Consider the following 15,113-nt stretch of genomic DNA (forward strand, 5'->3'; position numbering starts at 1 on the left):
GATGGTCTGGGGTTGCTTTGGTGCTGGTAAAGTGGGAGATTTGTACAAGGTAAATGGGATTTTGAATAAGGAAGGCTATCACTCCATTTTGCAATGCCATGCCATACCCTGTGGACAGCACTTGATTGGAGCCTGTTTCATCCTGCAACCAGACAATGACCCAAAGCACACCTCCAAATTATGCATGAACAATTTAGGGAAGAAGCAGGCAGCTGGTATTCTATCTGTAATGGAGTGGCCAGCGCAGTCACCAGATCTCAACCCCATTGAGCTGTTGTGGGAGCAGCTTGACCGTATGGTACGCAAAAAGTGCCCATCAAGCCAATCCAACTTGTGGGAGGGGCTTCAGGAAGCATGGGGGGGAATTTCTCAAGATTACCTCAGCAAATTAACAGCTAGAATGCCAAAGGCCTGCAATGCTGTAATTGCTGTAAAAAGCAAAGTTTGAAGGAGAAAATTATTCTTTCAAAAATCATTATTTCTAACCTTGTCAATGTCTGGACTATATTTTCTATTCATTTTGCAACTCGTTTGTGTGACCCCAAACTTTTGAACGGATGGATGTGGATGTGTATATATATATATATATATATATATATATATATATATATATATATATATATATATATATATATATATATAATGTGTGTGTACTTATATGTGTATATATTTATTATAATATTTTTCATTATTTTTTATATATAGCCTATTTTGATGTAACAGTTGGCATTTTGAGATTTTACTAATGAGATGTATTTCTTTTCAGCCAGGAACAATGATTGAATGGGGAAATAACTGGTAAGTTGGAGTAATTTTACACTCTACAAGCAATTTCATTCTAAAGTTGTTTCTTACTTTATTTGTAGATTGATTTCAATGTGTACCTTGTCCTTGAAGACTAGCAGGGAAAATGTTTTACATATTTTTAACTTAAAGGGATTGTACATTTTATTTAAAAAAATTAAAGTTACAAAGAATGGTTATACTTTTAATAAAAACCTATATTCCCCATTGAATAACAGTTCTTGAGCATCTTTCCTTATAATTCTGTATTGGTGAATGAATTGAGAACTGGGTGTTACGATTCCCTCTTTCAAAGAGGCGTGACCATACATAGTCTGGCCTGTCAACATTAATTGGACAGTGTCCGACTGTAGGGACACCCCCTGAACGATGAACATCCAGTTGTCAATGTACTCTTAAAATCTAAAGGAGGAATGGCACAATACAAAGATATGAGATGATGCTTGAGTTATTGAAACCCCCTTTGAAACGATCACTCAAAATTGCACTGGAAAAAATTGGTTGTCTTAGATAATATTCCAATATGCATATTATGTTGCATAAGTCTTTTATATAGGTTATGGCTCGTATACTCCATTTTGAAGCTGACTTTTGAGAGCATCAGGGTATGTGCACACGATGCAGAAATGCTCAGGATTTTTTCCTGAGCATTTCTGCATCTCTCTGGCAGGAAAAAAGGCATGCGGATTGTACATGCGGTTTCCTGCCAGGGACATGCGGAAATGAAGCGTTCTTCACTTTCATTTCCGCATTCGGGTTGACAAGCGCTTCCCAAGCGATTTTAGCATCACTTGGAAAGTGCTTGTCAACTTCACACTATATAAATCCATGCAGCCGGCATGGATTTATATAGTGTGTGAATGTCTAAAAATAAAAAATAAATATATACTTTACCCTCTAATGGCCCCCGGTGTCCTGCTTCGCTCGGTCCCGGCTACCGGCAGTGAAGACTGAAGGACCTGCCGACGTCAGCGTCACGTGACCCGTCACATGACTCTGACGTCAGCGAAGGTCCTTCTTCATTCAACCGCGAAGTGCGGGGAACCAAGCAGGAGCGCTGCGCGGGCCGTCAGAAGGTGAGTATGTATATATTTTTTATTTTATTCTTTTTTTTTTAATGGTACCTGGGTCTGGATGAGAGTCCTCTCATCCACACCCGGGTACCATCCGCACATTAGACCGCATGAAAAGCGCATCAACATATACAGTGATGCGGATTCCATGCGGTCTAATGCAAGTCATTGGCACCAAAAAAGCAGCGTTTCCGCAAAATTAATTGACATGCTGCGTATTTTTGAGCGCAGCGTTTACGCTGCGGAAAAATCCGCATCATGGGCACAGCACATGCGGATTTCAATTGGGGAACATTGCTGCCCTTCTACCATGCGTTTTTCATGCGTTTCCGCAACTGCAAAAACGCCCCGGAAACGCATGAAAAACGCATCGTGTGAACTCAGCCTCACATCTCTTTAGCCAAATACCATTTATTCCAGCAGTCTTGGAAACACGTTTGCATCAATAAAATGTCTCACACGTTTTCCAGTTTTGCTGCATTTATACCTTTTGGGAGTTATTTTTCCAGAAGAGATAATTTGTTACAGTGTTGTGAACCAATTTTTCAAGGGGGTTGTTTGACTTGAAGGGAAACCGTCAACAGATTCATGCTGCCTGAACCACAGGAAGCGCCAGTCTTAATGAATTGGGCCCTGTGTGTCTTGACTGACTAGTTCAATGCCGATCTCCGAGTGGCTTCTACGTGCACGGCCCCAGTACACAGAAAGGTCTTTCCCTATGTGTACATAGAGAGAGAAGTGTCAGTCAAAGCGGTGAAGGCAAGGAGGAGGAACCAGCCTTGGACTTGTCAGCCAAGCCACATGGAACAGGATGGTGAAAGAATTTATAGTCACCTACTCTAAGCAATGTGGCTCCAGCACAGAAGAAAAAAAACTTATAATACCCTTCTGAATTAATATAGAAATGGCTTTTTTTTTCAAGCTGATTATGCAGAAAAATACTTCCTCTATTAAAAAAATGCAAACTGTAGCTGCTGATATTATACTTTGTAGTTCAGAATCAATTTTGGTGCAGTAATAGGAAGTTGTACTTGTCAGTAAGTCATGTGAAACACTGCTGCTCTCAGCACTTGCTGTATTGTCTTGCTACAAAACTGACACAGCAGAATTAGTAACAGGAAATCATAATCTACATAACTGTTTACATTATTGCATTAAGGGCTCGTGCAATCAAGCATCGCCAGGAGAATCTGGAAGCCGTGGGAGGATTCTTTTCTCAGATTGGCGAGCTGTATGTAGTGCATCATCTTTGGGGTAAGGATTAATAATCATGAGCAGATGTTTCATGTCCACCATTTAAAGGGAATGTCTTATCAAAAATAAAATTTCAACAATTGGAAAAAATGTAAAGTATTAATGTGTATTGTTTTTGTTTTTTTCGTTTTTTTTTAATTGTATAAAATATGAAAAATAAAATAATTTTGATTATTTTAAACACTAGGGGAAGCAGCTACTGAAATTTGCCATTAAAACCTAGTGTACACCTAGCTAACATTACGACTTCAGTAAATGTTGGCAGGATCTGCTCCCACGTGTCTGATGTCACTCCTCCCCTTCTGGGTATTTGCAAAAGGATAAGGGAGAATGGAGTTAAGGATCACCGTTCCGAAGACAGTTTGGTGACTGCCAAATGATACTGACATGTGGATAGTGTCATCAAAGACTGTTGGCAGCACCGATTTTGTTACTTGGCACTGTACAGATTACTGTATCACACATGATGGGATTAGATACATGGCATAGCGGTCTGTTACTCGATAGGATTAGATACAGATTGTCACACATGATAGAATTAGATGCTCGGCTTATCTTAATGAGTCTTTACTTCTGCATCTGCAAGGCGCATCCAAGGAGAGATGCAAAGAGCACAGCAGCATGAGGATCTCTCTTGCTATGCTTTTGAAAACTGCAGTGAACAGTGGCAGTGAGCACAGGTCAGGCAGTGTGACATTAGTAGCACAATGTCAAGCTACTGAGCTGTTCTCATCACTGGAAAAATTCACCACCGCAGCCCTGTTGTCACTGCTCAAGGCTGCAGCAGTCACTTTTTTAGCAATGAAAACAGCTGTGACAGTCACTGGTGTGATATACGAGGGGAGGTATATGTCACTCAGTTTGCTAGCCTGTGTGAACTGAAACCTGCAAAATTTTTGCCAGCGTGTTATATGATGGGGGTTAACTCACTAAAGGGTGTGTGGTTTTATGTGAATGGCCAAGAGGAGGGTGAGAAGCTATTCACACTACCTCCTTTCAGGGTGTGGCTGAGCAAGGTTTAAATGCTCAGTCACCATTTTTTTTCTGTTGTGTTTGGAAAGGCAAGGGCTCCAGACTGGAAGGCCACAGTTCAGAGAGGAGCTGAGAGCTGGGGCTCCAACCTGTGTGGGTGAACCCCACACTGCTTTGGACTGTGCTATCGTTTATCTTTTGTTTTGTTGTTTTGCCAGTAAGGCTGTGTTTGTTTTTACTGGAGCTGCAGGGCTTTATGCCACTTAATAAAGCCTGCAGAGAAAACACGGTTCCTGAGTCTACTTCCGGAAGTGGCCAAGTGAGGCATCTTACCACACAGCTCAGTGGCTTGATATTAGTGGTACAATGCAGACCGCCCGACCTGTGCTCACCATTGCTGCCCCAGTAGTGTTCTCACTGCCGCAGCTAAGAGATCCTGCCATTGCTTGTCGCTGAACACTGCATGAGCAGTGACAGGGAAAAATTCTATCTCCGAGCAGAGCCCTGGGCTACAAAAAAATGTGTTTAGCTTCACCCACAGCTGTGAACTGAAACACCAAGGGGGCATGTCTCAGTTCACAGGTGAGACAGTCACATTATAGGGGATACTGGCCTAAGGCTGCCACATTTGTTGTATGCCATGCTCAAACCTTATAATAAAAACAATACACATTTCCCTTTTAACATCATTTTGTTTTCATTTACATAGGACTTAAATTTCTGTTCTGATGTGATTCCCTGGGAATAGAGGGGAAAATGTAATTCTGAATAATTTCTTTAACACCTTTTAAAGATGCAGCCAATCTTTGTTTTTCTGTGTTCATTTTTGTTTCTAAGACTCATGAGCTTTTGGTTTTTATGGGATGTGTTGTAGTTTTGAATTACACTGCTCAATTTGCCATATCATTTACTGTAACCACACAAAAAACATATAATAAATGTCAGACAGAAAGCAACACAAATAAAGAGATTATGTATTAGTCAGTAAAACCATAACAAACCAATAGTAAGTAAAAGACCTGAACATGATGTCACACACACTCATTTTATGACATACACTGCTCAAAAAAATAAAGGGAACACTTAAACACCATGTACCACAAAATCAGTCACACTTTTGTGAAATCTACGTGTCCAGTTATGAAGCAACACTGATTGTGAATCAATTTCTCCTGCTGTTGTGCAAATGCAACAGACAACTGGTAGAAATGATAGGCAATTAGCAAGATACCCCCTATAAAGGAGTGGTTCTGCAGGTGGTGACCACAGACCATTTCTCTGTTCTCACCTTTTTGGCTGTTCCTTTGGTTACTTTTGCATTTTATCATTGCTCTCACTCCTAGAGGTACAGTAGCATGAGGCGGTGTCTACAACCCACAGAAGTTGCTCAGTATGGCACATCAATGCGAGCTGTGGCAAGAAGAGTAGCGGTGTCTGTCAGCACAGTGTCCAGAGCATGGAACAGGTACCAGAAGATGTGGAGGGGGCCATTGGAAGGCAGCAACACAGCAGCAGGACTGCTATCTCCTGCTTTGTGCAAGGAGGAGCTGTGCCAGAGTCCTGCAAAATGACCTCCAGCAGGCCACTAACATCCATGTGTATACTCAAACTGTCAACAACAGACTGCATGAGGGTAGTATGAGGGCCCGAAATCTGTGCAGGGCGATTTGCCAGAGAACACCAAGATTGGCAGATTCCACATTGGCGCCCTGTGCTCTTCACAGATGAGAGCAGGTTCACAATGAGCACATGTGACAGAGTCTGGAGACACCGTGGAGAACGTTCTGCTTCCTGCAACATCCTTCAGCATGACCGGTTTGGCAGTGGGTCAGCCGTGGTGTGGGGAAGCATTTCTTTTACCACAAATAGGGGCCATTCGAAAGCTCTAACATATACTGTCACAAGTTTAGATTTCTTATTTAAAAAAAAAAAAAATCACATTACGATTTTTATTAAAGACAAAAATAGTAATCTTGCAATTTTCACATTGGCCACTAAGGCTTTTTTATACTCATACTTCTGTCTTTTTAGGAAGAGTTTACTCACAGGTGAGCTTACAATGACAGGTTACGCTTATATACATGGCTGATTACACAGGATCCACCAATCATAACTGGTGATGTCACAGTTGACCTGCTCTCCCTCCCTTTGCCCACACTCTTTTGACACTTCAGTACAAAAGACAGGGTTCGAGCAAGAGCCTGGAAACAAACAATCCCCCCCCCCCCCATCTTCCCATCTTGTCTAGATCTGTATGGGTGAATGAAGGAAGTCTGCTCATTAGAGAGCATTAAAGTCTCCCCCACACTGGATAAATTTGCACAGATCTGGGCCTTCTGATGTCCAGTCCATAATACCCTTCTCCTTGAACCCTTTTATCCTAATCCTCCTCTTTGTTTTTACCCATTGTCTTGTGGTATGTATCACACCCCTTCTCTCCCCTTTTTATTTTTTATTTTTCTCATCTTATTAAACATTGAATTTAACATATTATTGAGAGTTCAGAACACTCTACAGTACCCTGAATTTTGTATTCAAGTTTGTAGTATTCTTGTAAAATTTGAATAATTTTGTTAAAAAAAAAAAAAAAAATTTAAAAAAAAGGGGAGGGATTCGGGTTTGACCATTGTGGCGATGTAAATGTATTGTTTCCTGAAGCAAGAGGACGTTGGAGTCTAAAAAAACAAAACGCAAAACAGTTGCCAGTGTGAAAATGTCATGATTGTTATTTTTAATACAGATTGTAATGTGGAAAAAAAATCTGTGCTATAAATTGAGAGATACATTTAACACACACACCTGATTTAAACAATAGATCATTTTCTGATAATTGTTTCCCTTTAACCCTTTCCAGCAAGTGGACGTAACTGTACATCCAGATTGCAGATGATTTCCCACAATCCGGCATGGCGTACAATTACGTCTGATGAATGGCACGGGCTTAACTCCCTATGTTAGGGTGAACACTTTGGTATGTTCACTAGTTGCCTGCTCCTGGCCTAATGGATATGATCAAGTGCATGCAAGAAAGAATAACATCAGACACACACCTAGTCGGATGTAAGCTCTCCTTGATTAGCTATGGCACAGCTCCAAGTGTCTTTATTCAATCCGAACATAGACTTATATAAACTGTAACTAGGGGCTCGGTTAACCCTAGAATGGGAGTAACTAGATGTATTCATTGGTCAGTCTATGGGCAGGTCCATGAGGTCATCAGGGTGGGTGTCTCCAAGCGATGTGTCGCTCTGTGATTGGTTAATCCTTCTATAGAATTCGGCTTCCTCTTGGAACTTCCTTGTACGACCGGATGTATTCATAAAGTCTGCACCTTTGCCACATGTACAACAGGATGTAGTCATAGGTCCAGTTGCCATCTTGCATAACAGAGCATGGTGTGATGAAACAGGAAATGGCAGCCATCTTTTGATCTAAACAAGCTTATGTAAGGTGAAATAATACACTTTATGGGTCTTTTCTCTCAGTCTCCTATGTCTTGAGGTTAATTAAGTGTTTGAGCCTATGGCTCTCCTCAACACCTATACATAGCTGAGCTCCTGCTGCATATGCTGGGACTGAACATGGCTCCGATCCCAGCACCCCTTCAGATACCTCTGTTAATAGTGACAGTGGCAAATGAGGAATTAGACATAAGGAGTTTGCTACCTTTGTCAGATCACTGACACCCTTAGAGCTTGATTACGAGGTGCCGATACGTTGCTTTGACAATCGGAGGCCTGACCAAAGCCTCCGAGTGTGCTATATTGCTCAGCTTATCGGAACCCAAGGGGTTAAAAGCACTATGTCTAGGAAGAATTAGGATGAAACCCACTGTAAAAATAAGTCAAACATAAAATCTAGTATTTTATTAAACCTATATAGTTTTGTTTGTATAGTATGATAGGAAGGATTAATGGCACAAAGTGGTCAATAAATCGAGAGCACTTTGTTTTATTGGAGCCTTCACTGTAAAACCCCAATGTATTAGTGACAGTCTAACCACACACGATTATTGTACATCATTTATCCAGTGATGGTTTACATTGGAGCCATAAAACTGCGTGGTAACAGTCCATGCTTGATTTATGGGGTGACGTCTCAGCCATTGACCTTTCTTATCTTACTGTTGTGACAAACAAAAGTTACCAGCGCAAGTCACTTGTTAAACCTCCAGTGGCAAATTAGCTTCCTTAATCCTTTGTATTTGATGGCGATTTGAAGAACTGACCGCTAATTCTACTACTGAAGCTGTGGTACACATTTTTCTGTTAGTATTTAATAGAAAACCTGGCCATGGATTGTGATGACGGAAGCAAGAATAAATGATGGACTCTGCTTAAGGCTATGTTAACATGTTGTGTTTTTACTGGTTTTTTTTTCTGCATGCAAAACTTGCTCTCATGGCAGTAAAGAAGCTGCTTACAGAAAGCAGGTTTTGGTCCGTTTTGTGGTCCTGATTATATGTCATTTGTCGACAGTATAAGTATAGTAGTCAATTTTATTCAACAAAAACGCATTCTCATTGCTTTCTATGGTGCAAAAATGATGAAAGAATTGACATGCTGCAGTTTTGTTTTTTTTTGTTTAAAGAAAAAAGCAGCAGTTTTCCAACTGTCAGGAAAAAAAATGTCCATGAGATTTCTGACCTCCTCATAGCTTTTGCTGGTACTGTAAAAAGCTTTTAATTTGCATAAAAAAAGCAGCTAAAAGCACTGCAACGATACAGCATGTGAACATAGCCTTAGATAATACTCCATTATCAAACTGCTTTTTCAATTGAACACCATAGAACAGGGTAATAAACAATATTAATTTTAAATTTTAAAGGATTAACAATATATACTGTACTGTGCAAAAGCTTTAGGCAGGCGTGGAAGAAATGCTGCAAACTAAGAATGCTTTCAATAATAGACCTTTTCCATACTAAATTTTTATCAATTAATGAAATGCAAAGTAAATGAAGAGAAATTTAAATCTAATCAATAATTGATCCCTCATTGCCTTTAAAACAGCAACAATTCTAGGTACTAGCGTAAAGTGTGAGATTTTGATGGATTATAGTCGGGTGTAGGAATAACAAATTCTACCAAACAGGTGATGACAATCATTCTCATTCTTTTCATATGTACAGTACAGACCAAAAGTTTGGACACACCTTCTCATTTAAAGATTTTTCTGTATTTTCATGACTATGAAAATTGTACATTCACACTGAAGGCATCAAAACTATGAATTAACACATGTGGAATTATATACTTAACAAAAAAGTGTGAAACAACTGAAAATATGTCTTATATTCTAGGTTCTTCAAAGTAGCCACCTTTTGCTTTGATGACTGCTTTGCACACTCTTGGCATTCTCTTGATGAGCTTCAAGAGGTAGTCACCGGAAATGGTCTTCCAACAATCTTGAAGGAGTTCCCAGAGATGCTTAGCACTTGTTGGCCCTTTTGCCTTCACTCTGCGGTCCAGCTCACCCCAAACCATCTCGATTGGGTTCAGGTCTGGTGACTGGCCAATATTGATGGAAGAAAAAAAAAAGTTATGACTCTGGGAAGAAGAGGAGCAAAAAACGAAAACGGAGAAACCCAAAGTGGGGAAAGGATTAAATATGTGCTGTTTGAGTTCGTTTGAAGAAGGACTAAGATGAGGTCTATAGCCGCAGTGGTCAGCCGAAGAAACTTTATGCACCAGATAAAAGATATATCATGCTTGCTTCATTTTGAAGTCGGAAGATTTCCAGCAGTGCCATCAGTTCAGATCTGTTCAGATCTATCCGCAACTAGTGGTACCAAGCTACACCCATCTACTGTTAGAAGTCGACAGCTGCATAGAAATCCATCAGTCTGTTCAGTGCGATGCGATCCTAGCATGAGTTATACTGCAGTGTGTCTCTGCCCTAACAATAAAAATTTAAACCCTAACATATAAGTAACCCAGAACGGTACATATAGAAAAAACTTGACCCATAAAAACAAGATTTGTATTACAAGCGTCAGTGCAAAAGAGATACGGAGCCTGTTCGTTAATGAAGATCTGTGATTTATATCCGTTATTAAAGCGTTGTATAGGAGGGTACCTAGCTTTGTATGCTAGTAGGCTTCTATCTGTAACATGACCGAGTAGGTGAACTTGAATTGGCAAGTAGGAGAGGTCTGCAGTACAGATGATTTAGCTTTGAAGGGCTAGACAAAGGTATTACAAATGTATACAAATGTATACAAATATTATGATTACAATGAACTAATCTGTAACTATGTCAATATCTTATGTTATTGTTTCACCTTCCTGTTTTGAAAAAGAAAACTATATTTTAGTGTTTTTTGTTTAATAAAAAATGATCTGATTTCTATAAAAAAAATAAAAAATAAAAAAATAGGATTTAAAAAAAATATTTATCACTTGTTTGTTTTGCATATGAAATTTAATATACTGTATGTTTAATATTGTTTTTCATTGTTAGCTTACAAGGATCTACAGACTAGAGAAGAAACTAGGAAATATGCATGGACCAAAAGAGGTTGGGATGAAAATGTATATTATACAGGTAACTATGCTCACATACTTATTTCCAAGTTAAAATTCGACCTGACTAGGATAGGGCATCGCAGGAGAAAACAGGAACAGAATAGGGCCCCTGTGCAAGAACAGTATGTGTGCACTCTGCAGTCCAATAATTCATTACAATGCACCCTTTATGTACTTCTTTTGGGCTAGAAGTGGGCACCTTTTACCTTTTTGGGCTCCTGTGTGGCTGCACAAGTTGCACTGACGCCTTGTCCGCCCCTGGGTCATCCATATCGGATCGGTGATGTTCTGACACCAATCGGTTCTTATCAGCTCCTTCAGTAGTTTAATCTAAACAGTGAGTGGAGTCGGAACAGCACAGCTTTGTTCGCTGTGTAGTGGCCATTGCCAAGAATTGCGTCTTGACTCTTATTTAATTGAATAGGAGCTGAGCTGGCAACACCCAAAAACTGAACAGTGCTGTCGTGTTCTGCGCCATACTCTGCCAGTGGCCAGGTGTAAACAGACCTGAAAGCAGCTAATCTTTTGGGGAGCCTGGTCGAAGTCTTGCACTGATCTGATATTGTTGACCTATCCTAAGTATACGTCATCAGTATCAAAGTAATAGACATCCCCTTTAAATATTTGTATATACTGTATGAGTGTATAATTTTGTACATATGCCCATCTTGTACCAGTCCTGTTTAGTGCAGCTCTGGGTAACTAAATCAGCCAATACATGGATGGGTAAATGGAAGTGTGCAGCTGGTTTATATGACAGAAGACACAAACAGGGTCACGTCAGGCATGCACGTCACATGATTAACCAAATATTTAGTCTAATTATTTAGTATATGCTTTGCACAGGGCAGGGACTAATGCAGTGGTGTAAGTGAGCAGTTTTCAAGAACCATGTATTTTAGATTTACATAACTTATTTTTAATTCATGGTATAAAAATAAGAATATGCTGTTTATATTTACAGTGTTATGTAAGAACGTAGACATGGCTGTTTTATGCTTCTTATTTGTATGGCACTGTAAAATTTTGCTATGCTCCAGTGGAAGCCATAAGTTACAGAGCAATTCTCACCTAGAACCATTGCTCCCTGCATATGGCATCTGATGGAGCATGGTATGATGGCAAATGGGTCACAGTAGCTTTTTAATATAACTACCTTGTACCTGATGCTTTTGGCTGGGTTGAGTGTTGGGCAGGTAATTAAAGATTATAATGTCTTCTTTATGAAATGGGCAAGACATGTGAAACTTCAGTTTCTGTTAATAGCCAGTTTCTGAAATTCCCAAATTTTTGTATATTGCATAGTTGAGGGAGGGATGGATAGATGGATGAAGTAATTAACCAAAAGTGTTCAAGATCTTCACTAACATCCTAACATTGTCTTTCAACTGTTAATTGTATACTGCTTTCTTCTGTTTTTTTGCAGTACCTCTTGTGCGGAATATGGAGTCCCGTATCATGATTCCTTTAAAGATCTCTCCTCTTCAATGAAGCAAATATCATCCCTTCAAGGAAACCATTCCCATATATGAGCAGTTAGTAGATTCTACTGCTTCACCAGTGATCTCTACATCCATAAGGGCAGATTAATATCCGTGTAGCAAGCCTAGTACTAAAGGTGTGACACCACCATCCTTAGAATGTCTTCGTATTAGTGACCTTTTGAAGGGAACTTTTGAAGTTCAGAAACTGTTATTTACCTTCATATATAGGGTTAATCTGCAGATAAATAGTGTTGCCTGATTGCCTTATTTGAGCAGCAGTTACCGGGAAAAAATTATGTTCTATTCTCTCTGTAGCCGCTCTTTTCATTCATTAAAGCAGTGCAGGGATCTGTTAGAATCACAGCTCACCATATAGTGAGTGCACTGTAATCACTCCCCGGCACTCTGACAGCTCTGTAGCATGTGTTCAAAGCAGGCTGTCAGTGCTGGGCAGTAATTACAGCCACATTCACTGTACAGTGAATGGTGATTGTAACTGCTCCCTACTTTGCCCTGCTTTCTGGAAGCAAGAGGCTACAGAGTAAATAGAATTTCATTTTCTCCCTGTAGCTGCTGCTCCAATAAGTCAGGCATGATTTTAACACTTATTTACCTGTAGATTATCGCTATATTTGCAGGTAAATGGCACTTCTAGGCATGTCAGGTTCCCTTTAAGATGTGTACACTAGCTCTCTGCCAAAAAGGAAGCTGTTAGTAATGCAAAAGTCAATCTTTACAATCTTTACTGGATTTACCAGTAGATGCTCAGAGTTGGAGTTCCAAATCTGACTACCGGCTGTCTTGTTAAGATTACGGTCACACTATTAGTATTTAGTCAGGATTTCACATCACATCAGTATCTGTAAGCCAAAACCAGGAGTGGGTCAAAAATACAGAAGTGGTGACGTGTTTCTATTATACTTTTCCTCTGATTGTTCCTCACCTGGTTTTGACCTACAAATACTGACCAAATACTGATAGTGACTTTACTCTAATACTGTTACTTATTGGGAGTGCCAATTTGTAGTCCAGTACTGAGCTTCAACTCCCAGAATGGGCAGTGCCTACTGGCAAAGGTACTTGGACATTTTAGAATTCAAAGAAGCCCAAAATACATAAAGCAATATATTAAACTGTACTCAGGGACACAAAGTTGTATTTACTGCTTTTAGAGGGGTTGTCCACTTAATTTGTTAACTAACTAAATGTGGTTGTAATAATGAACAGATATAATGTACTGATGTACTTTTATTTCTAAAGATGTCTCTTCAGATATCTGAGTCCGTCCTGACAGCTCCACTTCTGACTTATCAAAAGAAGAGCGCGTTTTCGGTGCCTGCATGTAACCAATGCTGTGGGTGAAAGGGGGCTGGCTGATCTGGCTTAATGTAGCTGATAAGTCAATCTCCTTCTACTATCTGGGCATCTACTATGACCGAGAAGGTGGCTGGGTTAGCTACTGAAATGAGCAGTCAGCTAGCGCCCATAAAACATTGCACTTATGATGTGCAGACACAGGAAGCTCTCCTCTGAAAAGCACAAGTCAGAAGTGAAAGTGCTGTCACCTGGGATTATGCTGATTATCTGAAAATTTGGAAATAAAAGTATATTAGCGTGGTCTATATATTCAGATTAGGACACCCTTTAAAGCAAAAGCACAGCTGGTTCATGGCCTACAAGTGGTAGCTGATGTCGTTGTCCTTATTCAATGCAATGTAAATAATAAAAAAAAATCTCAGCTGAGTGTACATGTTGTCTGTTCTGTGATATGTTACAGCTATTCAGCATTAGATGTACAATACTGAAGCAGATGTATCATTTTTCTCAATCACTATATTTCCTACCTATAAGATAATAGCTATACTCCCCTCTGGTGCGGGCACCATTCCAGTGGTGTCGGCACCAGCTTTCCTAGGGTGCCATGCACCCAATCAGTATAGGCTGTTACTGTTTTACATGGAAGAAATATAGTGATTAAGAATGGGGTTGTCCGAGTTGTGGAGAACCTCTTCCAAGTGTTAACAGTATCAAAAACTAAATTGGCTGCAATTGTAATGGATTTATAAAATCTTTATCTGTGGTATATTCACTGGTACTAAAATAACCAGTATATTTGATTATTTTTTATATGAATACATGTTAATTTTTCTTTTTCATTTAGAATAATTTAAAACCAGGTTTATTTAAACGTTATATAATGCCCCCCCTCCGTGACACACATTGCTAACATAGGGCCCAAGTGGAAAATCAGTGAGTGAACCTATTTTGCTAGCATGTCTGTGAATTGCAGCTTCTCTGACGCACCTGGATAAAGTGTCATGTGTGATGCCACACTACCGCCATACCAGTCATTGGAAAGGGAGCTCACTGTATTCACATTAGAGATACTTTCTATTGCACTGACGAATGAGCATTTAATAAAGAAACGGGGGAGGGCCTTAGTGTGTCTATCTGATTTGCAAACTATTGGCCCCGATTCATCAAAAATAGTGATGTTTATGCTAGTCTTGATGAGGAGGAGCACGGCACTTAATGGATCAGGAGTATCTGACAAGTGGCGTGTGCCTCCGTGCATCTCGCCACAAATCTTATTCCAGTCAGGGACTAGAGTAAGATTTCTGGCATAAAAGAAATGCCACAGCTCGTCATGAATTAGACGAGCTGTGACGTTACACCCCATTCCCATTTTTGCAAAACTGGTGTAGAAACGGCAAGTGGCGCAAATTTTTTGTGCAACTCTACGTTGCGCAAACATCTTTTGACTTTTTAAAGTGATTTAGGTTATGGTCATAAAGTAATCTCTTTGAATCAAAGCCTATAGCTTTTTTTTTTTTTTCTTTTTTTTCTTCCAGAAAACAGCCTGAGTGTCAAAATTTTACTAATGGGTAACATTGACTTGGTTTATGGTAGTGGCAGGGTTAATTGTTACATTTTTTGGTAATAATTTATGCCAGAAAGGAAGTCAATGGAAACATCCCTGGTGAGTGAGGGCAATGAGA

The 15,113-nt window shown here is 39.8% G+C and overlaps 1 protein-coding gene across 1 annotated transcript in view; it reads left to right on the plus strand.

Annotated features, from left to right (window-relative positions):
* Window positions 1–13,862, plus strand: part of NIPSNAP1 (nipsnap homolog 1) — a 35,506-nt gene extending 21,644 nt beyond the window's left edge. Inside the window, exons 7-10 of the mRNA XM_073671706.1 lie at window positions 767–798; window positions 3,037–3,131; window positions 10,566–10,649; window positions 12,057–13,862. Coding sequence (XP_073527807.1) covers window positions 767–798; window positions 3,037–3,131; window positions 10,566–10,649; window positions 12,057–12,121 — 276 coding nt within the window. The 3' untranslated portion in view covers window positions 12,122–13,862. The remainder of the gene's footprint in view (window positions 1–766; window positions 799–3,036; window positions 3,132–10,565; window positions 10,650–12,056) is intronic.
* Window positions 13,863–15,113: the final 1,251 nt, after the last annotated feature.

This window comes from Phyllobates terribilis, unplaced genomic scaffold (genome assembly GCF_046119375.1).
Source record: "Phyllobates terribilis strain yellow unplaced genomic scaffold, ASM4611937v1 Scaffold_1__5_contigs__length_1240528914, whole genome shotgun sequence".
NCBI lineage: Eukaryota > Metazoa > Chordata > Amphibia > Anura > Dendrobatidae > Phyllobates > Phyllobates terribilis.